This window comes from Chlorocebus sabaeus, chromosome 11 (assembly GCF_047675955.1).
Source record: "Chlorocebus sabaeus isolate Y175 chromosome 11, mChlSab1.0.hap1, whole genome shotgun sequence".
In the NCBI taxonomy this organism is placed as follows: domain Eukaryota; kingdom Metazoa; phylum Chordata; class Mammalia; order Primates; family Cercopithecidae; genus Chlorocebus; species Chlorocebus sabaeus.
The window spans coordinates 117,332,259-117,358,836 of record NC_132914.1 but is presented as its reverse complement, the minus strand read 5'-3'; the positions used below and the strand labels follow the sequence as shown (position 1 = coordinate 117,358,836).

At 49.8% G+C, this 26,578-nt stretch overlaps 1 protein-coding gene across 4 annotated transcripts in view; it reads left to right on the top strand.

The window, feature by feature from the left end:
• GCN1 (GCN1 activator of EIF2AK4) overlaps window positions 1–26,578 on the top strand; it is a 66,667-nt gene that overhangs the window by 18,693 nt on the left and 21,396 nt on the right. For 2 of the 4 annotated variants that reach the window (XM_037996318.2, XM_037996328.2), the window contains exons 10-37: window positions 191–265; window positions 534–662; window positions 1,187–1,237; window positions 2,239–2,337; window positions 2,584–2,757; window positions 5,852–6,004; window positions 7,570–7,662; window positions 10,265–10,340; window positions 10,490–10,649; window positions 11,742–11,931; window positions 12,012–12,154; window positions 12,955–13,133; window positions 13,420–13,513; window positions 14,595–14,708; window positions 14,827–15,025; window positions 15,901–16,056; window positions 16,486–16,667; window positions 17,520–17,600; window positions 17,884–18,027; window positions 19,115–19,242; window positions 19,452–19,641; window positions 19,841–19,911; window positions 20,806–20,971; window positions 21,310–21,504; window positions 23,016–23,262; window positions 24,038–24,159; window positions 24,360–24,474; window positions 25,733–25,912. In XM_037996318.2, coding sequence (XP_037852246.1) covers window positions 191–265; window positions 534–662; window positions 1,187–1,237; window positions 2,239–2,337; window positions 2,584–2,757; window positions 5,852–6,004; window positions 7,570–7,662; window positions 10,265–10,340; window positions 10,490–10,649; window positions 11,742–11,931; window positions 12,012–12,154; window positions 12,955–13,133; window positions 13,420–13,513; window positions 14,595–14,708; window positions 14,827–15,025; window positions 15,901–16,056; window positions 16,486–16,667; window positions 17,520–17,600; window positions 17,884–18,027; window positions 19,115–19,242; window positions 19,452–19,641; window positions 19,841–19,911; window positions 20,806–20,971; window positions 21,310–21,504; window positions 23,016–23,262; window positions 24,038–24,159; window positions 24,360–24,474; window positions 25,733–25,912 — 3,906 coding nt within the window. The remainder of the gene's footprint in view (window positions 1–190; window positions 266–533; window positions 663–1,186; window positions 1,238–2,238; window positions 2,338–2,583; window positions 2,758–5,851; window positions 6,005–7,569; window positions 7,663–10,264; window positions 10,341–10,489; window positions 10,650–11,741; window positions 11,932–12,011; window positions 12,155–12,954; window positions 13,134–13,419; window positions 13,514–14,594; window positions 14,709–14,826; window positions 15,026–15,900; window positions 16,057–16,485; window positions 16,668–17,519; window positions 17,601–17,883; window positions 18,028–19,114; window positions 19,243–19,451; window positions 19,642–19,840; window positions 19,912–20,805; window positions 20,972–21,309; window positions 21,505–23,015; window positions 23,263–24,037; window positions 24,160–24,359; window positions 24,475–25,732; window positions 25,913–26,578) is intronic. The other 2 variants (XM_008004921.3, XM_037996323.2) reach the window with 2 other exon arrangements.

Below are 26,578 nucleotides of genomic sequence, written 5' to 3'. Positions count from 1 at the left end.
GATGGGGAGGTATACAGCTTTTCAGCAGAGCTTTGGGACTACTCATGTAGCCTGTAGAGATGAAGGGTGGGCATGGTTGCATGTGGCCGGACAGCAGGCCAAGTGGCATTTGCTGGGGAGTAGGGGAAAAAAATTATCTGTTGAATTTATTGCTGAGATTGACATGGTCAGTGCTTTCTGTCCCCCTTAGCTATTTCTAGTCTGCTGGCATCAGTGACACTTGACCTCAGCCAATATGCCATGGATATCGTGAAAGGACTGGCTGGTGAGTATCCCAGCCCCTCTTCAGCCCATAAGTGGCACCTTGGGTTTTGGTTGTACTTGTCCTAATTGTTGTAGCGGGGTAGGGGACAGCTCAAGGTAGTAATAAGGCTCTAACCTAAACTACATTGGCACTGGCAGTTTCTTTCTTGAGATTATTTGAATGAAAGCATACAGCTAGTACTGAAGAGATGGCAGCATGGAAAAGACAAAGACGAAAGTCTGGCTGCTCAGTTGTTGGCTGCTTCTGAGCAGTGGCTTTGTGTGTCCAGGTCACCTGAAATCCAACAGTCCCCGCCTGATGGATGAAGCTGTGCTGGCACTGCGGAACCTGGCACGCCAATGCAGTGACTCTTCGGCCATGGAATCCCTGACCAAGCACCTATTTGCTATCCTCGGAGGTGAGCAAGCCTTCTTGGCCATGGGGGTGGTTGAGGCATGGTCCCTGGTATTTCCTTCAACTGGGATCTGAAGGGGACTTGATGCTCCAAGTCTGCTTGTGGCGAGGATGTGTGGCCAGGAGGACATCACACTGGAATGTGAATGTGTGTGAATGAACAAAACCCTGCACGGGTGGTGTGGATGGGGTGATCTCAGGTTTTTCGTTTTTAAGATGCACATTTTTATAGGCATAGCAGAAAAGACTAAAGGAAATACACCAGAAAAGAAATGTCTTTGAGTAGTGGAAACATGATTGCCTTTTAAATGTTTTTCTTTATATTTTTTCTGTTTCACAAGTTTTCTGTAGGAACATTCCTTCTTGAGTCAGAAAGCAAAAGGCTAGTAAATGTTGTTTTAAACCCAACTTCACAACACAAAGGCTAATCACAAACCATATTGTGGCATCACACACGTGACTGCATTGTTCACTCTCTTGGGAGCTGTGGCATATGTGAATGTGAATCTTTGCTGTCTCTCCTCTCAGGCTCGGAAGGAAAACTAACTGTTATAGCCCAGAAGATGAGTGTCCTCTCAGGTACAGGATTTCTTTCCTTTTTTTTTTTTTTGAGAAGTCTTGCTCTGTCATCTAGGATGGAGTGTAGTGGTGCCATCTCAGCTTACTGCAACCTCTGCCTCCCAGGTTCAAGCATTCCTCGTGCCTCAGCCTCCTATGTAGGTGGGATTACTGGTGCGCACCACCACACCTGGCTAATTTTTTTGTATTTTTAGTAGCGATGGGATTTCACCATATTGGCCAGGCTGGTCTTGAACTCCAGGTTCCTGGTGTCAAGTGATCTGCCCGCCTCAGCCTCCCAAAGTGCTGGGATTACAGGCAGATACAGGATTTCTCTGCTGGGAGTAGAGCTGTGATCTAGTAGTAGATAAGCTTTTTTTTTTTTTTTTTTTTTTTTTTTTTGAGATGGAGTCTTGCTCTGTCACCAGGCTGGAGTGCAGTGGCACAATCTTGGCTCACTGCAACCTCCACCTCCCGGGTTCAAGCACTCCTCCTGCCTCAGCCTCGTGAGTAGCTGGGACTACAGGCACACACCACCATGCCCAGCTAATTTTTTTGTATTTTTAGTAGAGACGGGGTTTCACCATGTTGGCCAGGATGGTCTCGATCTCTTAACCTCATGATCCACCTGCCTCGGCCTCCCAAAGTGCTGGGATTACAGGCGTGAGCCACCACGCCTGGCCTAGTAGTAGATAAGCTTTAACATAATTCTTAGGTGAGGCGAATCTTTGGATCTTGACTTCTGTGACCATCTTGGGTCCAGCCTGCCTCCTAGGACCTTGCTGCTTGCATGCTTGGCAAGAGGGCCTTGTTCAGGTCTAGCAGGAGGCTTGGCTTCTATAGAAGGCAGGAGGTGTAGAGGAGGCATTGAGGGAAGATCAATAATGGCCAAAGGAGAGGTATGCCTGCTGGAGACACCGAAGAGGCCTGTGACCCAGAGTGCGGAGGTGGCAGAAGTAGGAAGACTTCCCTCTTTGTGGTTTTGTGCTGATAAGGGACTGAACAGAGAATCTGCCTTTTAGGGATTGGGAGCGTCAGTCATCACGTGGTGTCTGGACCTTCCAGTCAGGTCCTGAATGGGATCGTGGCGGAGCTGTTCATCCCATTCCTTCAGCAGGAAGGTAATTCCATTCATCATGTTGAGCATGCATTTTGTACTCATCCTTGACCGTGGTTTTTCACAATTAGAGCTTTGCTTCCATAAACCTCCCCTGAAGACACACCTCCCTCAGAGAGCAAGGCTTGGAGCTGTCTGAAATATCACTGCTTCCTCCCCCTGGTACTCTGGCTTGTTTTTTGCGCTGCTTGCAATGATTTGACATGGTTATAAGACATTGGACTGACTGGACTTCTGCTTTTTGTCCTAGTTCACGAAGGGACCTTAGTACACGCTGTCTCAGTCCTGGCTCTCTGGTGTAACCGATTCACTACAGAAGTGCCCAAGAAGCTCACTGAATGGTTCAAAAAAGCTTTCAGCCTTAAAACCTCCACATCTGCGGTGAGGCACGCCTACCTGCAGTGCATGTTGGCCTCTTATCGGGGTAAGACACCTCCCAGGGCTAGTGTCCAGGTCTCCGTGCAGAGGTGACTGAGTCTTTAGGGTATTATTAGCGTTCCTGCTTTCCCTGTTAGTTCAGCTTATTTTGCACCATTTATTTCTTCCGGAAATAAATGAGAGCATTCTGCTTAGCTCAAAATCAGAATTCAGTCTTTACAACAAATTCTGACTTCTACCCCTCGTCAGACTTTCAAAGTACAAAGTTTTATTCAGAGAGGACAAGAACTAGAACTTGTCACTACAGTATCTGAAATCATGGAGAAATGACTCAGATAAGACTGGTTTAAGGGCCGGGCGCGGTGGCTCACACCTATAGTCCCAGCACTTTGGGAGGCCGAGGCTGGTGGATCACCTGAGGTCAGGAGTTCGAGACCAGCCTGGCCAACATGGTGTAACCTTGTCTCTACAAAAATACAAAAATTAGCCAAGCATGATGATAGGTGCTTGTAATCCCAGCTACTTGGAAGGCTGTGACAGAATCGCTTGAGCCTGGGAGGCAGAGGTTGCAGTGAGCCGAGATCAAGCCATTGCACTCCTACCTGGGCCACAGAGTGATACTCTGTCTCAGAAAAGAAAAAGAAACATCTAGGAGATTCCAGGGCCTCCTCTTGAGAGGGGACACCCTTCTGTGTGAAATGCCTTGTCTGATGAACTTTGTACTCACTTATTTCTTTTAGTGATAAGGGAAGAAAAATGTGACCACAAGAGGTTTTTGCACTGAGTTGAAAGCAATTAATCTTTTTCTGAAATACATCTCCCAGCTCAGAATCATAGATCATCTTTGTGCAGTGGTTTGTGAGGTTTATTCAAACCATAGTGCTGACTATGTGCTGACTGAAGTTGTAGATTTTCCATGGTAGAAATGTACAGGCAATACATTGTCAGCTGCCTTAGGATATAGTGAACTCACATCCATGACTTAAAAACAGTCTATGAGGCCAGGCAAGGTGGCTCACGCTTGTAATCCCAGCACTTTGGGAGGCTGAGGTGGGAAGATTGCTTGAGCCCAGGAGTTTGAGACCAGCCTAGGCAACAAAGTGAGACCCCCATCTCTATAAAAAATTAAAAAAATAGCTGGGCATGGTAGTACATGCCTATGGTCCCAGCTACATAGGAGGCTGAGGCAGTGGGATTGCTTGAGCCCAGGAGTTCAAGGTCAGCCAGGGAAAATAACAAGACTCTGTCTCTACCAAAAGTTATACAGAAAGTCTAGGTACTATATCAGTTTGCATTTTTGCTGCATTGAATGACCGTCAGTTGTAGGTGGGACCTTGAATTGTAGATGGCAAAAACTTGGTTTTACCTAGTCTCTTCAGCTTGAGCTAGTTCTGCTCATTGCATTTATTTTTAATTTATTTTTTAAAAAAGGAATGCAGAGTGCCAGAACTCAATGCTCATTGCTTTTAAAATAAACATAAACCTTTTAAAAACCAAACAAAACCTTTATAATAAAAATTTCTTGGATTTGAATCCATAACATTGTCTGGAAAACTGCTTTCATTATAAAATGTTCTGATGTGCCCATTTAGTAGCTATGAAAACATGGAACAACAAACCCAGGTGTGGAGGTGCAGGGGAAGAAAACATGGGCTTGAGCTATAGTTTTTTTTGAGATGGAGTTTCTCTTTGTCACCCAGGCTGGAGTGTAGTGGCGTGATCTTGGCTCACTGCAACCTTCGCCTCCCGGGTTTAAGCGATTTTCCAAGCTCAGCTTCCTGAGTAGCTGGGATTACAGATGCCCACCACCATGCCTGGCTAATTTTTGTACCTTTTAATAGAGGCAGGGTTTCGCCATGTTGGCCAGGCTGGTCTTGAACTCCTGACCTTGGGTGATCTGCCCACCTCGGCCTGCCAAAGTGCTGGGATTATAGGCATGAGCCACTGCGCCTAGCTGAACTATAATTTTAACTGGTTTCTCCTTTTTTTTTCTTTTTTTTTGAGACAGAATCTCACTCTGTCGACCAGGCTGGAGTGCAGTGGTGCGATCTCGGCTCACTGCAATCTCCGCCTCCCGAGCTCACGCCATTCTCCTGCCTCAGCCTCGCAAGCAGCTGGGACTACAGGCGCCTGCCACCACGCCTGGCTAATTTTTTTGTATTTTTAGTAGAGACGGGGTTTCACTGTGTTTGCCAGGATGGTCTCCATCTCCTGACCTTGTGATCTGCCCGCCTCGGCCTCCCAAAGTGCTGGGATTACAGGCTTGAGCCACTGCACCCGGCCTTTTCTTTTTCTTTTTTTTGGGAGACGGAGTCTCATTCTGTCACCCAGGCTGGAGTGCAATGGTGCGTCTCAGCTCACTGCAACCTCCGCCTCCTGGGTTCAAGCGATTCTCCTGCTTCAGCCTCCTGAGTAGCTGGGATTACAGGTGTGTGCCACCACACCCGGCTAATCTTTGTATTTGTAATAGAGATGGGGTTTCACCATGTTGGTCAGGCTGCTCTGGAATTCCTGGCCTCGTGATGCCCCCGCCTCAGCCTCCCAAAGTGCTGGGATTACAGGCGTGAGCCACCGTGCTTGGCTTCCTTTTTTTTTTTTTTAAACGAGTTTAGTTCAGAGGTCAGTGGATTGGTTCTGGTTTTTGAATTTGGGTCCGAAGGTCATCTGGTATGGGGGAAGAGTACCAGGTGGGAATTGATTGGATTGAGGGTGGCACTGACTTGCCTCAGCTAGCTGTGTGACCTTGAGCAACTCACTTAATGTCTCTGCTTATCCATCAATTGAATAACTGGACCACACCCAGCTAATTTTGTATTTTTAGTAGAGACAGGGTTTCTCCATGTTGGTCAGGCTGGTCTCGAACTCCCAACCTCAGGTGATCCACCTGCCTTGGCCTCCCAAAGTGCTGGGATTACAGGTGTGAGCTACTGCACCCAGCCATAAGGATTATCTTTCTGCCTCTAATTTTGTGGCTGTAGACTTTTAAGTTTTGATTTAACTTTACTTCTTTTTGGGATATTTGAAAAATTAACTGAAGGGTTTTAGTCATCTGGTTCACAGCTAGTTAGATAAATCCTTTCTCAGTCCTGTCATTTCCAAGAATCAGGATGTCCTTTAAGGTGCTTGTCCTCTCTCCACAGGTGACACACTGTTGCAGGCCCTGGACTTACTGCCCTTGCTCATCCAGACAGTGGAGAAGGCAGCCTCCCAAAGCACTCAGGTTCCCACAGTCACTGAAGGGGTTGCTGCAGCCTTGTTGCTCTTGAAGCTGTCAGTGGCTGACTCACAGGCTGGTATGAGTCCAGAGGTGTCCAGGATGGTAGAGATAGAGGCCTCTGACAAGAGTCCTTGGGAGGAGTGTCTTGATGTTCAGGGTTAGCTTGGTCCTGACCACACTGGATCAGCCACAGGTTTGCTTGTCATCTGCAGGATGAATCTTAGGGTTGCATGGGCAGTGGGAATGCAGTCAGGGGACTGTCATCGTCCCACTGTCCTTCTTCGTTCTGTTGCTCCAGTGCTACACGGGCTTGTAGATGATACCCAGATGGACCAGGGTTTAGTATTGGGACTGTTTGTTTCAGTTGGTTATACATTCATACAGTACAAAATTCAAAAGGATATAACATGAGAAGCTACCCCTTAGCCCTGTCTTTTCCCTTAGCCATTAAGTTTCCCTCCATAAACAGTGTTATCAGTTTTGCACTTCTGGAGGCCAAGGTGGGCGGGTCATGAAGTCAGGATTTCGAGACCATCCTGGCCAACATGGTGAAACCCCATCTTTACTAAAAATACAAACATCAGCTGGGTGTGGTGGCACTTGCCTGTAATCTCAGCTTCTTGGGAGGCTGAGGCAGGAGAATCACTTGAATCCGGGAGGTGTAGGTTGTAGTGACTAGGATCATGCCACCGCACTCCAACCTGGGTGACAGAGCGAGACTTTGTCTAAAAAAAAAAAAAAAAGACAAAAAAAAAGGTATTACCAATTTTATGTCCAGAGATAGTGTGTTCATGTAATTGAACATATTGGGTAACATACTCTATATATCATATTAGATACTATATATATACTATATATCTTCGAAAAGATTCCAAATCAGTACATCAAAAAGAGCTTTCTCATTTTTTTGTGGCTACATCGTATTTCAGGCTTTCTTTATTTCATCTCCCAGTCTCTGCACTGGGCCACACCTGAACTTACTTCTTTGGTTAGGAATGGAGCTCAGCTCTCCTCATGTAGTATGGTGTGCCCACTGTGGCCATGCAAGGCACGGGGCTACCTGGGGGAATGCTAAGATGAACATGACCTTCTACAGCAAACTTCAGGGTGCTTACTTCATAGTAGGAGCGAGGAAATACAAAAAATATATCCATAGCTTAAGACAAAATGTGGCATTAGAGCAGTTTTGAAGGAGAGATTGCTTTTAGTTGGGGGGATGGGTATTGGGAAGGGTTTCATGGAGAAAGCATTTGAACTAGTACCCTGAAGACTGGGAAGGATTTCATTATCCTGAAGGGAATGACCCAGCGTAAGTCCAAACAGCCCCAGTCAGGGAAGGGCAGGGAAAGCCAGAGTCTGTAAACCTCAGGTATTCCAGCTTGGTGCCTGGGGTGGACGGGAATTCCAGGTGAGAAACAGTTTACCTAGGCTCCTGTAGGCAGCAGAGAACCACCGAAGAGTTTCATACAGGAAGTGATACCAGAAGGACTGAGGTCAGTTCCCCAAATGGAAGAGCACTGAGCCTCCTGCTGCAGAGGGGGGTTTGCCAGCAAAGCCCACCCCAGCAGCTTCAGGATGGAGTGGATCAGCTCTGGGGGACATGATGAGCTGCGTCGTGGGGTAACCTTTTGTTTCTTGCAGAGGCCAAACTGAGCAGTTTCTGGCAGCTGATTGTGGATGAGAAAAAGCAGGTTTTCACTTCTGAGAAATTCCTGCTTATGGCTTCAGAGGATGGTAAGTTACTCCACGCTTAGTTGAACTCAGGAGTGAGGCAAAGTCTCTGGAAAATCTTCAGAGAAGACCCTTTCTTGACCAGCCAGTCAGGTCTGCAAAAACCTGGGCCAGAGTGATCTGGCCAGCAGCTTAGCTGTTATGGGAATAATTTCATTCCTGTAGGGAATGTAAGGTTAGGGAAGTGGGACTTGGGAGATGCGTGGAGACAGAGCAGTAATGGCTGTGGAGCTATGATATGAGCTGTAATTATAGCTGATTGGGTAATTGGTGCTGTCTCCGAGGTTTTCTTGTGTTGAGGCAGCTGAGAAGCTCTTGTGGAGTCTGGCAGGCTCTACTCCCCCACCAAGAGACACAAAAACTACTGGTTTCTATCCTGGCAGAAAAGGAACAGTTGAATTTTAAATGTGTGTTTAAAATTCTACATTGCCTTAGGGGTGTCTGCCACTAATTGGTGATTTGAAAAGTCTTTTGACTCATAAATCGCAACATCCCATTAATGAGCTACAACTGTTAGTCATTTCCTGGTTTTAGAAAAATTTTTAGTTAAATTTTGAAAAGGAAATAGACTAATGTAATTCAGAAATAGATACAATAGGGTCTACATTGAAAATTATACCCCTGCTTTGATCTCTGGCTACCCAGTTCCTCGGCTATAGATAACCAATTTTATTAGCTTCTTCTGTAGCCTTGGTATTTTATATATATGCAAGTAAATACCTGTATATGTTTGTTCTCTACCTTTTTTACACAAATGGTAGTGTGCCTGCCGTATGTACTGTGCTTTCTAGACCTGGAAAGAGTCCATGTCAGTCTATAATGAGCTTCATCTTTTTTTTTTTTTTGAGATGGAGTTTCGCTCTTGTTGCTCAGGCTGAAGTGCAATGGCGTGATCTCAGCCCACCACAACCTCTGCCCCCTGGGTTCAAGCGATTCTCTTGCCTCAGCCTCCTGAGTAGCTAGGATTACAGGCATACGCCACTACCACCTGGCTAATTTTGTATTTTTTTTTTTTTTTTTTAGTAGAGATGGAGTTTCTCCATGTTGGTAAGGCTGGTGTCGAACTCCCGACCTCAGGTAATCCGCCTGCCTCGGCCTTCCAAAGTGCTGGGATTACAGGCGTGAGCCACCATGCCTGGCCTCTTTTTAGAACTTCATAGTAATTTTCTGTCGTTGCTGAGACAGGATCTCACTCTGTTGCCCAGGCTGGAGTGCAGCGGCACAGTCATGGCTCACTGCAGCCTCAGCCTGGTCTCAGGTGGTCCTCCCACCTCAGCTTCCTGAGTAGCTGGGACTATAGGTGCACACCACCACATCCAGCTAATTTCTGTTTTTTTTTTAAGAGATGGGGGTTTCACCATGTTGCCCAGGCTGATCTTGAACTCCAGGGCTTAAGTAATCCTCCTGTCTCAGCCTCCCAAAGTGCTGGTATTATAGACGTGGGCCATGGTGCCTGGCCTTAGTCTTTTTTTTTTTTTTTTTTGAGACAGTCTCGCTCTGTTGCCTAGGCTGTAGTGCAGTGGCACAATCTCTGCTCACTGCAACCTCCACCTCCCGGGTTCAAGCAATTCTCCTGTCTCAGCCTCCTGAGTAGCTAGGACTACAGGTGTGCACCACCACACCTGGCTAGTTTTTGTATTTTTAGTAAAGACAGGGTTTTACCATGTTGGCCAGGCTGGTCTCAAACTCCTGACCTTGGGTGACCTGCCTGCTTTGGCCTCCCAGAGTGCTGGGATTACAGGCGTGAGCCACGGCGCCTGGCCAGTAATTTTTAATTATTAAAAAAAAGTAGGTTGGGGCTGGGCACGGTGGCTCACACATTTAATCCCAGCACTTTGGGAGACCAAGGCAGGTGGATCATGAGGTCAAGAGATCGAAACCCTGTCTCTACTAAAAATACAAAATTAAGCTGGGCAGGGTGGCAGGTGCCTGTAATCCCAGCTACTCAGGAGGCTGAGACAGGAGAATCACTTGAACTGGGAGGTGGAGGGTGTAATGAGCCAAGACTGTGCCACTGCACTCTAGCCTGGACAACAGAGCAAAACTCTGACTCAAAAAAAGTAAAAATAGGCTAAGGTGCAGTGGCTCACGCCTGTAATCGTAGCACTTTGGGAGACTGAGGCAGGTGGATCACCTGAGGTCAGGAGTTCAAGACCAACCTGGCCAACTTGGTGAAACCTTGTCTCTACTAAAAATATAAAATTTAGCTGGGCGTGGTGGCCGGTGCCTGTAATCCCAGCTACTCAGGAGGCTGAGGCAGGAGAATCGTTTGAACCTGGGAGGCAGAGGTTGCCATGAGCCGAGATCGTGCCACTGCACTCCAGCCTGGGTGACAAGAGCGAAACTCCATCTCAAAAAAAAAAAAAAAAAATGTATATATATTTAAAGTAAGTAAAAATAGTATATACTTTTCTTATTGCAAAATACATGTGTGCACAATAAGCAAAAAAGAAAAAAAAATCAACTGTAATTTCACTTCTAAGTGATAATCACATTTATATTTTGTGGTGAATTTTCAGTTAATTCCAGTTATTTCTGGGTATACATATGTGTGTGTACACTTAACTATTTTAAAAACACTTCCACTCCTTTTCTTCCCTCCTAGCCCTGTGTACTGTGTTGCATCTGACAGAGAGACTTTTCCTTGACCACCCGCATAGACTCATTGGCAACAAAGTTCAGTACGTGAGGCTGGCTTACTTTTTCTTTTGGGCCAAATGAGGCGAAGGCTGGCAGGAACCTGAGAAAGGGTGTGTGGCAGGTGGAAGGGTTGGCTGTGGAAGGCCTGCTCCCGGCCTTCCCCCAGACCTGTCTGTCCCTGTGCTTGTAGGCAGTACCACCGGGCTCTGGTCGCAGTGCTCCTGAGCCGCACCTGGCACGTCCGCAGGCAGGCTCAGCAGACGGTTCGGAAGCTGCTATCCTCTCTTGGGGGCTTTAAGCTGGCGCACGGACTCCTGGAGGAGCTGAAGACTGTCCTCAGTTCTCACAAGGTGAGGGCATCTGGGCTCTAGAACTGGGGCTTTTGGATCCACTTAGCTGCCACTGCTTATGCTGTGGGGTTTTGGCTGGGCCACTCCCTGACTGTTCTTTCTTACTCTGTGTGATGCCAGCATCTTCTGCTCTGCCGTTGAGCTCCAGTAACATCTTTCATAGGATTCCTTTTCCTTTTCAGAGACTTTTTTTCCACATGTAGCTTCTTAACCTTTTTTCCAGGGTCTTTTGGGTTTTTGTTTTGTTTTGTTTTGCTCACTGCAACCTCAACTTCCCAAGCTCGAACGATCCTTCCACCTCAGCCTCCCAAGTTGCTTGGACTATGGGTGCACACCACCTATAGTGGCCACTAATTTTTTGATTTTTTATTTTTTGTAGAGATGGGGTCTCGCCATGTTGCCCAGGCTGATCTCGAACTTCTAGTCTGAAGTGATCCTCCTACCTCGGCTTCCCAAAGTGTTGGGATTACACGCACAAGCCACCGTGCCCTCCCCCTTTATGCTTGATTAATTGAATAATACTTTATGTTTTTAAAGCACTTTGTACTTTTGAAGCATTTTCTACCCATTTTTTCTTTTGATTTTTTTTTTTTTTTAAACAATGCCTTTCAAAGGCAAATAGAGCTTGGTATTCTTGTGTCATGTGAATTGACCGGGGTTCCAGGAACTCAAATGACTTGCACAGTGTCTCCCCCGATGGAGGGAGACCTCCAAAGACTTGGATCTTATTTCTGTGCTCTTTGTGCTGTGTTCCCCTGCTTTCCTTCCTCCCTATGCCTGTTGAGGAATGTGGGCCAGTGACAGACTTGCCGTCACAGGCTGGGTCTCCTGGACCAGTTCCTGTTGCCTTCTTTACTCCCGTAGGCTTTTTAGATGCAAAGTCACAGGTGCTTCCTTCTTCCAGGCACATCTCACAGCCTGTGGGTCCCATTGCAGGAAGCTGGGTATCCATCTCCACTCCAGCAAGGACCCCAGGGAAGAACTGAGTGAGGAGCCACTGTGTCCGTGGCATGTTTGGTTCCTGTGTTCCAAGCCTGCACAGGGCTCTTAGCAGTGGGGTTCTTATGTTTTATCTTACGTGTCTCTACACAGGTGCTGCCCTTAGAGGCTCTGGTGACTGATGCTGGAGAGGTGACTGAGGCGGGCAAGGCCTACGTTCCTCCACGGGTCCTGCAGGAGGCTCTGTGTGTCATCTCCAGTGTGCCAGGGCTCAAGGGTGATGTCACTGACACTGAACAACTGGCCCAGGAGATGCTGATCATCTCCCACCACCCATCCTTAGGTCTGTGGCTGCGGTGGGTGAGGGAAAGCCTGGGGCTTTAGGGGATGGGGTAAGAGCAGGCCAGGCAGAAGGCCTCAAAGAGCTCCCTTCCCCTTCAGTGGCTGTGCAGTCTGGACTTTGGCCAGCACTTCTTGCCAGGATGAAGATCGATCCTGAAGCCTTTATCACCAGGCACCTGGATCAGATCATTCCCAGGATCACCACTCAGAGTCCCCTAAACCAGGTGATGGGCACATGAGCTGGTCTGGCCTCAGGTCGGGGAGGGGCCCTCTCATCACAGGGTATAGGAAGAGAGGATTCAAAGAAGCAGGTGAAGGTGGGTAAAATGTAGGCTTGGACCCTTGCATGTGACAGAAATGTAAACTGGTTTAAGCACAAAAGGGAACTTACTGCCTCATTTACCTGCAAAGTCCAAGGATATGACATGGCTTTAGCTAATGCTGACTATAGGGGTTCGGATGTTGCCCTTGGGACATTGTAGGTGATGTCTCTCTTACTCTGTCCCATCCATCTTTGTCTCTTGGCTCTGTTTTCCACGATGTGGGCTCCATTCTCAGGCTTTCCCTTTCTGGTAGCACAAGAGCCGCTAAAGTTCCAGGCTTTGTCTCCCCATCAGCTCCTGGGGGAAGAGCTTGCATATTTCAATAATGTCTACTGGCTTGGGGTTGCTTTGACCCTGATTAATCTGACTTGGGAGCCATGCTCATCTCTGCGCCCCTCCTTCTGCTCTGGGTCACATGCCTACCTCTGAAAAAAGTGAGGGCAGCTCCACCTGAACCACAGAGATTAAGAATTGGGAAGGAGTGTATCGCCTCACGTCAGGTGCTGTGTCAGACAGAGGGGCACTGCTCGTTGAGGAAAGCAGACACAGACTCCAGCTGGCCGGTGTGATGGACAGTGCCCAGGAGTAACAAGGCAGTGGCATGAAGAAGGGGAGCCAGTGCCAGGGGCATTCAGGTGTGGTGGACCTCTTGCCAGTGCCAGCCTTGGCACACACTGACCATGTCTGCGTTTGTCTGGCAGTCCTCCATGAACGCCATGGGCTCCCTTTCCATCTTGTCACCGGACCGGGTCCTCCCACAGCTCATCAGCACCATCACCGCCTCCGTGCAGAACCCTGCACTGCGCCTGGTGACGCGGGAGGAGTTTGCCATTATGCAGACCCCCGCTGGGGAGCTGTATGACAAATCCATCATCCAGAGGTGAGACCTCACTTGTGGGCTCGGTTTCCTTTGCTCCCCAAGGGAATGCGTGTAGGATGGAGCCAGCGCCTCTTGTAGGTCGAATGCAACAGCCTATCCATTCATTGGCTAAGGGCCTGCTGTGTCCCCGGCATGGTGCTTAGGTCCTGGGTACTAAAGTGTGTCCAGTATCCGGCACTTTGCTGGCGCACAGTGCTTAACAGCTAGTTGGAATTTCATGGCTGGTGGGAGACTGACAGGCTGCGGTTCTTTTCATGCTGGCTGATGACCCACTCTGGTGTTTCAGTGCCCAGCAGGACAGCATAAAAAAGGCCAACATGAAGCGAGAGAACAAAGCTTATTCCTTCAAAGAGCAGATCATCGAGCTAGAGCTGAAGGAGGTGAGTACACAAAGGCACTCGCAGAAGGTGGCTGCTGAGCTTGGTGGCCTCAGGCTGGTGGCTTTTCCCACTGCATATATGCTGTTCACTTGGATCATTCTGAGGCCCATGGCACACTCCTCTGATGTCTCTGACCAGTGTCTGGTGCACCGGCACACTCTCCCTTCACCCTTGCTCCATAGCTTCTTCCACCCACAACTCAAATCCAGCTTCTTCCTCTGCTGGGTGCTGGCGGCAGTGCACATGTCTCCTCTGCTAAGTGGTGTTGCTGAATTCCATGTCTGTCCCCCACCTTCCTTAAAGGCTGGGACCCATCTAGACTCGTGATAGTAGGCACAGCGCCTGGTACAGTGGGACTTCTGGGTAATCCTGGCTTGATTGCTGAATTCAGCTCTGGGCAGAGCGGGTTCTGACAGGAGCAGAGCATATAGGACTCTTTCCTGTCTCAGCGTTGGCCCTTCTCTGTGTCTTCACAAGGCAGGATTCTTCTTGTCTTTCACATCTCAGTCCACATGTGCCCTTCTCAGAGAGGTGGCCAGCCTGTCCACTCTATCGAAAGTAGACTCCGCCCTTCCTCCCTGTGACTAAGCATCATATTTGTTTCTTTACTAACAGTCGTCGTGACTCAAAAGCATCTGGTTTATGTGTTGGTTTACTTGTTTATTGTCTATCTTCGCTGGCTAGATTGTGAGCTCCGTGAGGGCAGGGACTTGATCTTGTTCCCTCCGGTATTCCTGCCGTCTGGAACAGTGCCTGGCACAATGCAGGTGCTCACTAAATGTTTGCTGAAGGAGTGAGTTCGTTCTGTGGCTTGTTGTTTCAGGCCACTATAGCAGGCCTTTTCTAGGCTCAGCTTACCCTGTGGGAGAGCTTACTTCTCTATTGCTGTCTCCATTCTATAGAAACAAGGTGGCTATGGACTTTGTGGGAGGTTGGGGGTGCACATGGTGGGTTCAGAGGCCCAACTCAGACTTAGAGCTGGCGTGGTGCTGTTTGTGTGGAAGCAAGCTCACCTTCCTCTGTGGGGGAGGGAGGTCTGTTCCCTGGAGATGAGATTGGTTGGTTTGCCCATCCCCTTCAGGAGATAAAGAAGAAGAAAGGCATCAAAGAGGAGGTGCAGCTGACCAGCAAGCAGAAGGAGATGCTGCAGGCCCAGCTGGACAGGGAGGCGCAGGTCCGGAGGCGGCTGCAAGAGGTGAGTGGCCACCCCCGCCACATACTCACGCCGGAAGAGTGCTGGGTAGCTTGGTCCCGCTCCTTGCTGTCACAAGCAGGACCCTGCTGACCTGCCTCCTGGGCAACTCTGCTTGCAGCTGGATGGGGAGCTGGAGGCGGCGCTTGGACTGCTGGACATCATCCTGGTCAAGAACCCATCCAGCCTGACCCAGTACATCCCTGTTTTGGTCGACTCTTTCCTGCCCTTGCTGAAGTCTCCCTTGGCTGCTCCCAGGATCAAGAACCCCTTCTTGTCCTTGGCTGCCTGTGTCATGCCCTCTAGGCTCAAGGCTTTGGGTTAGTCCTTGTTTGCTGGCTGCAGGGATGGTCCAGGGGTGCCCCTGAGTGCTTGTGGGGAGGTGGGTGGTGACCTCAGCTGCTGAGTTTTGTTTTCTTGTGGAAGCAGCCTTGGAGGCTCAAGCTGGATGTGCTTAGGAGAGACGTGGTGCCTCCTCTTCTCTCCCTCTTCACATCTGTGCCTTCCCTCTGAGGAGCAGAGTTTAGATGCTAGTCAGTGTTCGATCTTTGTGTACCAGTTTTAAAACTAAGAAGTCAAAAGTTCAGTGGCAGCGAGGATGGTTTGGTGCAGTGTGGTGGCTCAGCCCAGCCCAGATCTGAGCAGCCACATGACAGCAGTGAACAGAGGACCCTGTGACCTTTAGCTTCCTGTTAGCTCTGGAGAAACAAACACCAGGCAGGGTGGCTGGCAGTTCTGATGGCCTTGCTTTTGTGGGTTGGTTAATGGCCTTTAGCAGACTTCTATCCTGACCTAACGAGGATGTTCCCATGAGTGAGGCCAGAATCTGGGAACTGGTCTGAGTGGAAGTCAGCTGGTGCGTATGGAACCTGCCAGAAGTGTCACCTGGCTGTCTGGGCTTGTTGCTTAGAGGTGGAGGTGCTGCACAGATAGAGCTGTACTCTTGGCTGAATGACCCTTCCGGTGGCCCTTGTCCCCTGTCAGCGTAGTCATTGTTTGAATGTCCAAAGGGAGTTCCTACCTGCCCTCTGAGGTTGTCACAAAGATCAAGTAAGAAATTAGGTTGGGGACATTTTGGCGAAGCAGATTTTTTTAAGTCAGAAGGGTGAGGCACTGGGTCCCCTGTTTGAACCTGGGCTGGTTTCTGCACCTCTGTGTGTATCATCCCCTGCCGGGTCTCTCCTCTTCAACACAGGCACTTTGGTGAGCCACGTAACCCTGCGCCTGCTGAAGCCAGAGTGTGTCCTGGATAAGTCCTGGTGCCAGGAAGAGCTGTCGGTGGCTGTGAAGAGGGCAGTGACGCTGCTGCACACCCACACCATCACCAGCAGGGTGGGCAAGGGGGAGCCAGGTAAGGGCTGGGACGGGATCAGGGGCACCAGGCGGTGTGAGCTGGTGCCAGGAATGCTGCTCGAGGCACAGCGTCACCCAGGGCCTCCTGATCCTTGGGGGGTTGGACCAGCTGGAGAATTTCTGAGTTGAACCCTGGTAGTCTGTGAGTTGCTGTGAGCCCAGTTGAGTGTTTACTTTTTGTCACTGGCGTCCCCTTCTCTGTTTTAATGCTCACATCCTGGAACTGGGAAGTGTTTGGCAGTAGTAGCAGAATTGGTTTTAGACTGGACTGCCAGCTGCTGTCTCCGTCCTCGTGCCCTGTGCTTCCAGGTGTCAGAACGGGCTTCTGGCCCATCTCTTCCCTACCTTCCCTGAGGATGGAAATAGGCAGCAGTGGCCTGGGTCCCTGCCCTGCTTGCAGGATCTTATCTGCTTCTCACTCTCACAGGTGCTGCGCCCTTGTCTGCGCCAGCCTTCTCCTTAGTCTTCCCGTTTCTGAAGATGGTGCTGACCGAGATGTCCCACCACAGTGAGGAGGAGGAGGAGCGGATGGCCCAGATTCTTCAGATCCTCACTGTCCACGCCCAACTGAGGGCCTCCCCCAGCACCCCACCTGGGCGAGTGGACGAGGTTGGCAAGGAAGCTCTTCTCTCCCCTTGGTTTAAAGGAGATGAGGGAGGCAGGGCCTGTGGACACTTTCTGTCTCATGAACAGTTCTGGTGGGGAAATAGAGGGTGTATGTTTATACCAACAGCAGCCTCACACAGTGTTGTGGGTTTTTCAAGGCAAAAACGGGTCAGACTGCTGCTTTCACGTGACTATAGACTCTGGCTCTCCTGCCATCCCATTGCATATCAGTCCACCTGATTGAATTTGTTGGCTGCATGAGATTCTGCACTATGGATGTATCATGTTTTACTTAATTCTTTACCTGTTGATGAGTATCTTAAGGTTGTTTCTAACTTTTCCCTGTTTTGAGCAGCACTGTGATGTGCCCTCTGGTATATATATGCCGCTTACTTACCCAGTGTGAGCGTTTCTTTAGGACAGGTTCATTGGGCATGGAATTACTAGATTATATGGCATATTCTGAGCTATACTGTCACCAAGAGTTTTCTTTTTCTCAAAGCCTAATGCAACCTCGGATAGTATTAATATTGTCAGTGATGGGTGAAAGAATGATATCTCATTTTATTTTGCATTTCTTACAAAGTTGAATGTCTCTTCATATGTTTATGGTCTTTCTGGGTTTCGTAGTGTGAATTTCAAGCAAGTTTCAGAATTTAGTTTTTAGTTCCTGAGGATCATGGTTGACTGGGGTTAGCACCTGTGGACCTAACTGTAAACCTACTGAGGTTTCTATGGTGGGGCCGGTATGATCCAGAATGTTCCCCTGTGGGTGAGGGGATGCCCTGTCATTGGCCGCCTGGGTTACAGACCTCCCCACAGCCTCATCTTGACTTACCTGCCGTTCTTTCCTAGAATGGCCCAGAGTTGCTGCCTCGAGTGGCCATGCTGCGTCTTCTGACTTGGGTGATCGGGACGGGCTCGCCCCGCTTACAGGTGACCTGGTTTTCAGTTGGCTGTTGCTGTGACTCAGTTTGTGACCCAGACCTCAGGTCCCAGTATAAAGGGTGGAGTCCTAGTTTCCTTTCAGCCCTCACTTTTGGACTTTGGTAGAAAGACTGCTTTAGAGAGCCAGCCTGACTGTTGTTAGCTAGTGAGGGGTTTTGCCACTGGAGCTGGGGTCTTAGCCCTTGCAGTGCTGTAGGGGTGGGCGTTCTCAGTGCATATCCCTCTCTGGCCCCATTTGCTGACTGAACCAGTGGATTGGTGTTTTCCTTAGGTTCTGGCTTCAGACACCCTGACTACCCTGTGTGCCAGCAGCAGTGGTGATGATGGCTGTGCCTTTGCAGAGCAGGAGGAGGTGGACGTGCTGCTCTGTGCCTTGCAGTCCCCGTGTGCCAGCGTGCGGGAAACCGTGCTCCGGGTGTGTGCTCAGTCTCTCACAGAGCCTCTGCAGTGTCCCTTGTCACTCTATGCAAGTGCAAATTGCATGATGAGCATTTAAGAGAATGTCCCTCACCCTGGCGGGAGGCCTAGAGGCAAAGAGAAGAGGTCACTTGGTTGGGGTCTCTCTGAGAATCATAAAACTAAGCAGTCATGATGTATCACTGTATTTTTTCCTTTACCTTGGAACACTTCACTTAATTTTTATTTTTTATTTTATTTTATTTTATTTTTTTATTTTATTTTATTTTATTTTTTTTGAGACAGAGTCTCGCTCTGTCGCCCAGGCTGGAGTGCAGTGGCCGGATCTCAGCTCACTGCAAGCTCCGCCTCCCGGGTTTATGCCATTCTCCTGCCTCAGCCTCCCGAGTAGCTGGGACTACAGGCGCCCGCCACCTCGCCCGGCTAGTATTTTTGTATTTTTTAGTGGAGACGGGGTTTCACCGTGTTAGCCAGGATGGTCTCGATCTCCTGACCTCGTGATCTGCCCGTCTCGGCCTCCCAAAGTGCTGGGATTACAGGCTTGAGCCACCGCGCCCGGCCCACTTAATTTTTAAACTGGAATGTAGACTTTAGTACTTCCACAGACAGACCTAACTTGCAGGAGGAGTTCATTTCTTTAGCCCGTTGCCATGTACTTGGCTTTTTTTCATGGCTTTTGGACCAAAAACTAGAGCATCCCCTTGGAGTGGTAAGACAGTGGTTCCTACCTGCTGATCCATAGCCTCCTGCTATTGATATGTGACAGTTTTCACTGGCTTTTGGTAAAATGTGAAAAATGATGACAATATGGTAACTTTTTCCTCAAAAATTATTTGAACTAAAGGAACACACTTTTTCTGAAGTTTTATCTGTCTGGTTTATTTAACGTTTTAATTTTCACATTAAAAAACATTTTACCACTTCACACTCTAAGGAACTTAGAGTTAATTTTAATTGATTTCACTTTAGCCACTTGTGGTTAGTGGCTCCATCTTGGACTGTACAGCCTAGAGAGAGGTGAGGAGGCAAGTCAGAGGCTCTTCGGAAAGATGGTGCCTCACGTGGTCCAATCCCACCCCTTCCAGGGGCTGATGGAACTCCACATGGTATTGCCAGCACCTGATACCGATGAGAAGAATGGCCTGAACCTTCTGCGGAGACTCTGGGTGGTCAAGTTTGACAAGGAAGAGGAGATCCGGAAGCTGGCTGAGAGGTGGGAGAGCCAGCATGTCGTTTTCTCCTGCTCCATCCTCTCTTCCTTTAGGAAATAACGGAACCCAGCGTGTTCAGCCTCCAGTGGGAAGACGGGCCGGACCGGCGGGGGGCTGGACCGGTGGGGGGCTGGGCCGGCGAGGGGCTGAGCTGGCGGGACAGATGCTGCAGATCGTTGTCTAAGCAGTCCCCACTGTGCATCTCCCACAGGCTCTGGTCAATGATGGGCCTAGACCTGCAGCCAGACCTCTGCTCCTTGCTGATCGATGACGTGATCTATCATGAGGCGGCTGTAAGGCAGGCGGGGGCCGAAGCCCTTTCCCAAGCAGTGGCACGTTACCAGCGGCAGGCAGCGGAGGTTATGGGCAGGCTCATGGAGATTTACCAGGAGAAGCTCTATGTGAGTGACTGTGCAGCCCTGATGCAGTCTGGGGTGTGCGCGGTTGGGTGGGTCTCTGCTCAGCCCCCTACTGCTCCAGACAGGAATCTCAGGGCTCACGGTGGCTCAGGGTAGCTGTGGCTAGTTTCCCACCTACAGTCCTGGAGCCCAGGTCATTGATCTGCCCGTTGCAAAACATTTACCAACTTGTCTGTTGCAGCGGCCACCCCCAGTGCTGGATGCTTTGGGACGAGTTATTTCAGAATCTCCTCCAGATCAGTGGGAAGCCAGGTATAACAATTGTTCTAGCCTCGTTCTCCTCCATCCTCTCTCAGATGTGGTATGTTGGCTGGGTGGGTGCTGAGAGGAGGCAGCATGGGATAATGAAAGAGCAGGACCTCCCTCAGAGTCAGGGAGGCGTGAGTTCAAGTGTTGGCCCCTCCTGCACTAGCTGCGTGACTGTGAGCATGTTTCTCCTTTTCCCCAGGCCTCTGTTTCCCCATCTGTATGCAGGGCACAATAACAGAAGCTACCAGCCTTTCTCCACAGAGCCCATGAGTAGCAGTTGGAGGATTAGACAGATGTCTGGGAGCAAGTGGGACCTTGAAAGACGCTTGCCTCCCACAGAGCAGGCACAAAATAGGCGAGGGTGTTAGTTTTCTGAATGGCTCGTCCTGGCCATGTCCACTCCATGAGGCCTTGTGTGTCAGTGTAGGGTGGTGTATGGGCCATCCTGGCTTATTTTTCATTCCAGACCATCAGCCAGGGATAGGACACAGATTCTTTGCTCCATGACTGGAAAGAATAATACCACTTTGCCCTTGGAGAGTGTGTTCACTTCCACAGGCCTCTGCATCTGGTTCCTTTACCTCTATCTTCTCTTACGACCTGCCTTGCAGGTAGAGGGGTGAGCACTGCACTCATATTCCTCTCTGAGGGAACCGATGCAGGGCTGCTCACCCATTAGGAGGTAAAATCAGGGCAGATGGCAGGTCCCCATATGACAAGCGGGTTGTTCCAGAACATTGGGTGAGCGCTGGGTGGTGGGCTTCATGCTGTTCTCTGCCCGCAAAACAGTGTTTACCTCAGGCAAGCTCCCTGTCCTTGCCATGCACCAGCAGAGGTTCCACTGGCGGAGGAGGCCCATTAGCTGTCCCTCCTGATGTGCTCCCACTTCTTTCCCAGGTGTGGCTTGGCACTGGCCCTCAACAAGCTCTCCCAGTATCTGGACAGCTCTCAGGTGAAGCCACTCTTTCAATTTTTTGTCCCTGATGCCCTCAATGACCGACACCCAGATGTCCGGAAGTGCATGTTGGATGCAGCCCTCGCAACGCTCAACACTCACGGAAAGGTAAGGGGGTCCCCGCCGGGGAACACCCACGGGAAGGTAAGGGGGTCCCAGCCTGCTAAGGAGACACAGGGGAGGCAGGCTCTAGGGCTGAGCAGGGGCCAGAGATGCTGAGTGCCAGGAGTCCTGGCAGAGCACTTTGAGCCAAAAAGACCACCATAGTATGTTAAATTCTTTTAAGTCTGTAGCAGTCCTGCCAGAAAACTGGAAGAGCCGCTGGCTGGCATGTCAGGATGCCTGTCCCAGAGCTAGACTTGGTCTTGGTCCTCAGGGCAGGGACTGTTGTCCCCAAATGCAGCCTATAGGCTTGACCTGAGGCTCTGAGGGGTTTGGCTTTCCAGGAGAACGTCAACTCACTGTTGCCAGTATTCGAGGAGTTCCTGAAGAACGCGCCCAATGATGCCAGCTACGATGCTGTGCGACAGAGTGTGGTGGTCCTGATGGGCTCTCTGGCCAAGCACCTGGACAAGAGTGACCCGAAAGTGAAGCCCATTGTTGCCAAGCTCATCGCTGCCCTCTCTACCCCCTCCCAGCAGGTACCTGCCATTTGACCTGGGACCCACATACCAGTTAGAGAATTGGGACCCGGCTCTGGTTAGGCAGTGGGATACTAGGGGAGGAATCAGACAGTCAGGGCCTGGAAAGCCCAGTTCTTGGTAAGGATTCACCCGTTCTCCCAGGGGAGAGCCTGGTTTATAGTCAGGAACACTCCTGGAGAGGGAGTTTCTTTGTTACTTTGTTCTAGTAGACCTCCCAGATAGTTTCATTTTTTTCTACTCACCTGGTTTATAGTCAAGAATGCCCCTGGGGAGGGAGCTGCTTTGTTACTTTGTTCTAATAGACCTCCTAGATAGTTCCTTTTTTTCTATTCACTAACATGCACTGAGGATCCAAAGGAGAAAAAAAAAATAAAAGATCAGGCTTTGTCTTATGTCAAGCCTTTCCCTGGCCCTTTACATGTGTTGATTATGTGTTGCAGGTGCATTTTAATGTAGCCTCTAAGCTACAGTGCAAAGAAATTTATTTTTCTTTGTTTTGAGAAACATGCATATATATATATCTTTTTATATATATATATATATATTTTTTTTTTTGTGGTTTGGGTTTTGGACCACTTAGAGTATCCTCATAAAATGAACAGTTGGTCTGGGCGTGGTGGCTTATGCCTGTAATCCCAGTGCTTTAGGAGGGTGAGGTGGGTGCTTGAGGCCACTAGTTCAAGACCAGCCTGGGCAACATAGTGAGATCGTGTCTCTACAGAAACTTTAAAAATTAGCCAGAGGTGGAGGCCATGCCTGTGTTCCTAGCTCCTCAGGAGACTGAGGCAATAGGATTGCTTGAGTCCAGGAATTCAAGGTGATAGTGAATGAGGATCGTGCCACTGCCCTCTAGCCTGGGTGACAGGGTAAGACCCTATTTCTAAAAACAAAACAAAAAACAGAATGCACAGTTGAAAACCAGTTTCCAAAATTGTGGTCAAATACGGTGTCAGAAAGCCCAAACAGCAAAAGAGTCGCATCTGGGCACCTGCCAGCGTGGCATCAGGGTTGCTGCTCCCAAGCTGGGCTTAGTGAGCTGCGGCTGGGAGGCAGGATTAAGTGTCTTCTGGTTCCACTCAATTTGTGCCTGGTCCTATAAGGCCCTGCCCAATTTCTCTGTGATTTTGACAAGTTTGGAAACAGAGACACGGGCTGTTTTTATGGAAGCAAAGCAGCACACTTTTCTGGAAGCTTTCTTTCTGAGTGGATTTAGTCTTTAGAGTCCGCTCCTTGACTGCCTACCCCGCTGCCCAGGCCTGGGTTTTCCATTCAGACCAGAAATGGCACTATATGGGCTGAAGCTTTTGTCGTCAGCAGATTGTAGTATGCACCCCGAGGGGTATACAACACGGTGTGTGCCTGTTTGCTTCTCTGGTGTCCTGTGACACCTGCAGGCAGTGGCTGAGATGGGGCGTGGGACATATAGTAGTGGGTGCTGTGTAGGATGGTCAGACCCCATGAAACTGCTGCAGCAGAGCCACAGCATTGACAGGCAGGCCCTTCCTCAGGTCCAGGAGTCCGTGGCCAGCTGTTTGCCACCCCTTGTGCCAGCCATCAAGGAGGACGCTGGAGGGATGATCCAGAGGCTCATGCAGCAGCTCCTGGAGTCAGACAAGTACGCAGAGCGCAAAGGGGCCGCGTATGGGCTGGCGGGCCTGGTGAAGGGCCTGGGCATCCTCTCGCTGAAGCAACAGGAGATGATGGCAGCACTGACTGATGCCATCCAGGATAAGAAGAACTTCCGCCGGCGAGAGGGTGAGCATCTCTGAGCTTGGGGCTGCCCAGCATGGGAAGTCGGTCCCCAGGTTGCCAGAGGAAGGAATCTGACCCTGGCACCCCAGGTGGAGGCTGCTGCTTGTGTGTGTACTACGGAGGGCCCTGCTGTGTGTGACCCAGTCCAGCCGGGTCCTTGCTGCTTTCCATGGACTTGGAAATTTCTAACTCAGCAACACCCTTAGCTGAGAGAGGTTTGGCTTTTTTTTTTTTTTTTTTTTTTTTTGAGACCGAGTCCCACCCTGTCACCAGGCGCGATCTCGGCTCACTATAATCTTCACCTCCCGGGTTCAAGCGATTCTCCTACCTCAGCCTCCCTAGTAGCTGGGATTACAGGTGTACACCACCACACCCAGCTGATTTTTGTATTTTTAGTAGAAACGGGGTTTCACCATGTTGGCCAAGATGGTCTATATCTCCTGACCTCGTGATCTGCCCACCTCAGCCTCCCAAAGTATTGGGATTATGGGCTTGAGCCACCGTGCCCTGCCGAGGTTTGGCTTTTCTAACTGTTAGTGCCAAGAAGTGAAGGCGGCTCCCCTGCACTGTCCTCCCTTCCGCCCAGCCACATTCCTGCTCTAGGGCTTCTTGAGCTGAGGCAGAGGGTGCTGCTTCCTCATGGGGCAGCCACTAGTCCCACGGCTGTCCTGCTTCTAGAGGGGTGGGAGGTGGCAGGGAGGTTGCTGTCCCTTCTGTTCTCTGTGGCTACCCCCAGGGGACATTCTCTTCCCAGCCGTCCCACCTTCTTTTCCCCTAGGAGCCCTCTTTGCCTTTGAGATGCTCTGCACCATGCTGGGGAAGCTCTTTGAGCCGTACGTGGTTCACGTGCTGCCCCATCTGCTCCTGTGCTTTGGGGATGGAAACCAGTATGTGCGTGAGGTAAGTCCCCAGACTGCCTGGGAGAACAGCATCGACATTTTATGAGATGTGTTCCCAACTGTGTTTGCAGGCCTTGGCACAGGGTCTGACATAGTAGAACCCCAGTAAGCGCTAGTCACAGGAGGAACACTAGGACTGGTGTCAGGCTTGCCCCTTGCTTGGGCGAGGAGGCCCCTGAACGTCTTTTCTCCTCCCTTGAGGCTGCAGATGACTGTGCCAAGGCTGTGATGAGCAACTTGAGTGCTCACGGAGTGAAGCTGGTGCTCCCCTCCTTACTGGCTGCCCTGGAGGAGGAATCCTGGCGGACCAAAGCTGGTAAGACTACTCCCTCTGTCTCTCTTCCCAGCTTCATGTTGTGAAAACCAGCCTCAGCAAGGATCCTGGGTAGCCACAGCTCTTGTCCTGTGAGTTCCCCATGCCAGGGATAGGGTTAAGATTGCCTTTGTTAACATTTGAGATGGAGTCTTGCTCTGTCCTCTAGGCTGATCTTGAACTTTGGGCCTCAAACCATTCTCACAGGAGCACGCCCCCACACCTGGCTAATTTTTGTATTTTTTTTTTGTAATGATGGAGTCTCGCTGTGTTTCCCAGACTGGCCTCGAATTCCTGGGTTCAAGTGATCCTCTTGCCTTGGGCTCCCGAAGCACTGGGATTGCAGTTGTGAGTCACCATGCCTGGCCAACTCTCCCTCTGGCAGTTGGATCTTTCTATAGTTTGTGTGCTTTCATACCAAGATACAAGCCTCTGACAAGAGCCACAACCCTAAGTCAGGAATCCGAGAGCTGTAAAGCTCTTCTGTGGCTTTAAAGTTTCCCCCCCAGGAAAACTCTTTTTAAAAAGAACCTTAGGCAGGACAATATCTTGAGGGCAGGAGTTTAGACCAGCCTGGGCACTATAGCAAGACCCTACCTCTACAAAAAAAAAAAAAAAAAAAGGCCAGGTGTGGTGGTGCATGCCTGTAGTCCGAGCTACTCAGGAGGCTGAAGTGGAAGGATCTCTTGAAACCTGGAGTTTGAGGCTGCAGCGAGCTATCATCATGCCACCAAACCCCAACCTGGGCAGCAGTGTGAGACCCTGTCTCAAAAATAAGTAATTAAAATACCTGGCACCCTATTAAGCAAACAGATAAAAGTAGAGCTGTTCTAGTTGGGGGAGGATCACCATCTAAGGCCCTCCCACTCAGCCTCCTTCTCAGTCCTTCAGACTTCACCCTGTAGTTTGAAACAACACAAATCTAAATCAGTTTCCTCATTTGTAGATGAAGAAACAGTTGAGAGAAATTCAGTGAATTGGTCTTGAATCTCACTGTAAGGATTAAATCAGGTCTCCCCTATCCTGGTCTCTTTTCTCCCATACTGCCCTGCCCCTCACCTGGGATCCCACTGCTCAGCAGGCAGCAAGAGCTTTTTTGACCCCTCTGCTAGAGCCAGCCCCCTCTCCCCTCCTCCCAGTGACTGCTTTAGCACAGTCTGCAGGGGCCAGGGTAGCTGTCCCTTGCCCATGTAGCCAGCGCAGGTGAGTTGCTGGACTGTGCTCAGTGATTCAGTGCTGGGCTTGTGTCTGCTATCCACAGGGTCAGTGGAGCTTCTTGGGGCAATGGCGTACTGTGCTCCTAAGCAGCTGTCGTCCTGCCTACCCAACATCGTGCCCAAACTTACGGAGGTGCTGACCGACTCCCATGTCAAAGTCCAGAAGGCTGGACAGCAGGCACTCAGGCAGATCGGCTCTGTCATCAGGAACCCGGAGATCCTGGGTAGGCCTCTGCCATGAGGGTGCTTGCCCTGGTCTCCTGCCAACCCTGCGGCCTTTGGACACTGCAGGGAACTTGCACCCATTCAGCTAAGATCTTTGCCTCTGAGGACAATTATGTTCACAGTGAAATAGCCTCTAAATCCTGGGAAGCCCTTTTCCTAGAATAATTATTTGAAGGTAGTTTGGAAGCATTCATTCTGTTTTCCCACTGGTTTGGGGCAGATGTCATTGGCTATACAGATAGGGACATTGAGTCATTGACTCAGGAGCAGTTTGACTCCAAGAGATCCCTGTGCACGAAGCTGAGCATGAGGTCAACAGAACTGAATGACATTCTCTGGATCACATCAGCACCTTTCAAAGTGTTAGGGCCTATGAAAACTTTCTATTCCGTCTCACTCCAGGAGGCCTTTGATAGAGCGGAGGGTAAAGGAAGGGTTAGGATTAACCTGACTTCTCTGGATGTGGTTCTTTCTTAGTACTGGGAAGAGGTCAGTCGCTAGGAACACAACCCAGCCAGGCACCTTGACCAGCGTGTCACTCGTTAAATTCTAAGCTTCACCTGCCAGCGCCCAGTCAGTGTACTTCAGTCTGGAAAGTATGGAATAACCTCAAAATACATAAAACAAAATTCATAAAGCTACAGGGAGAAGTTAACAAATACATT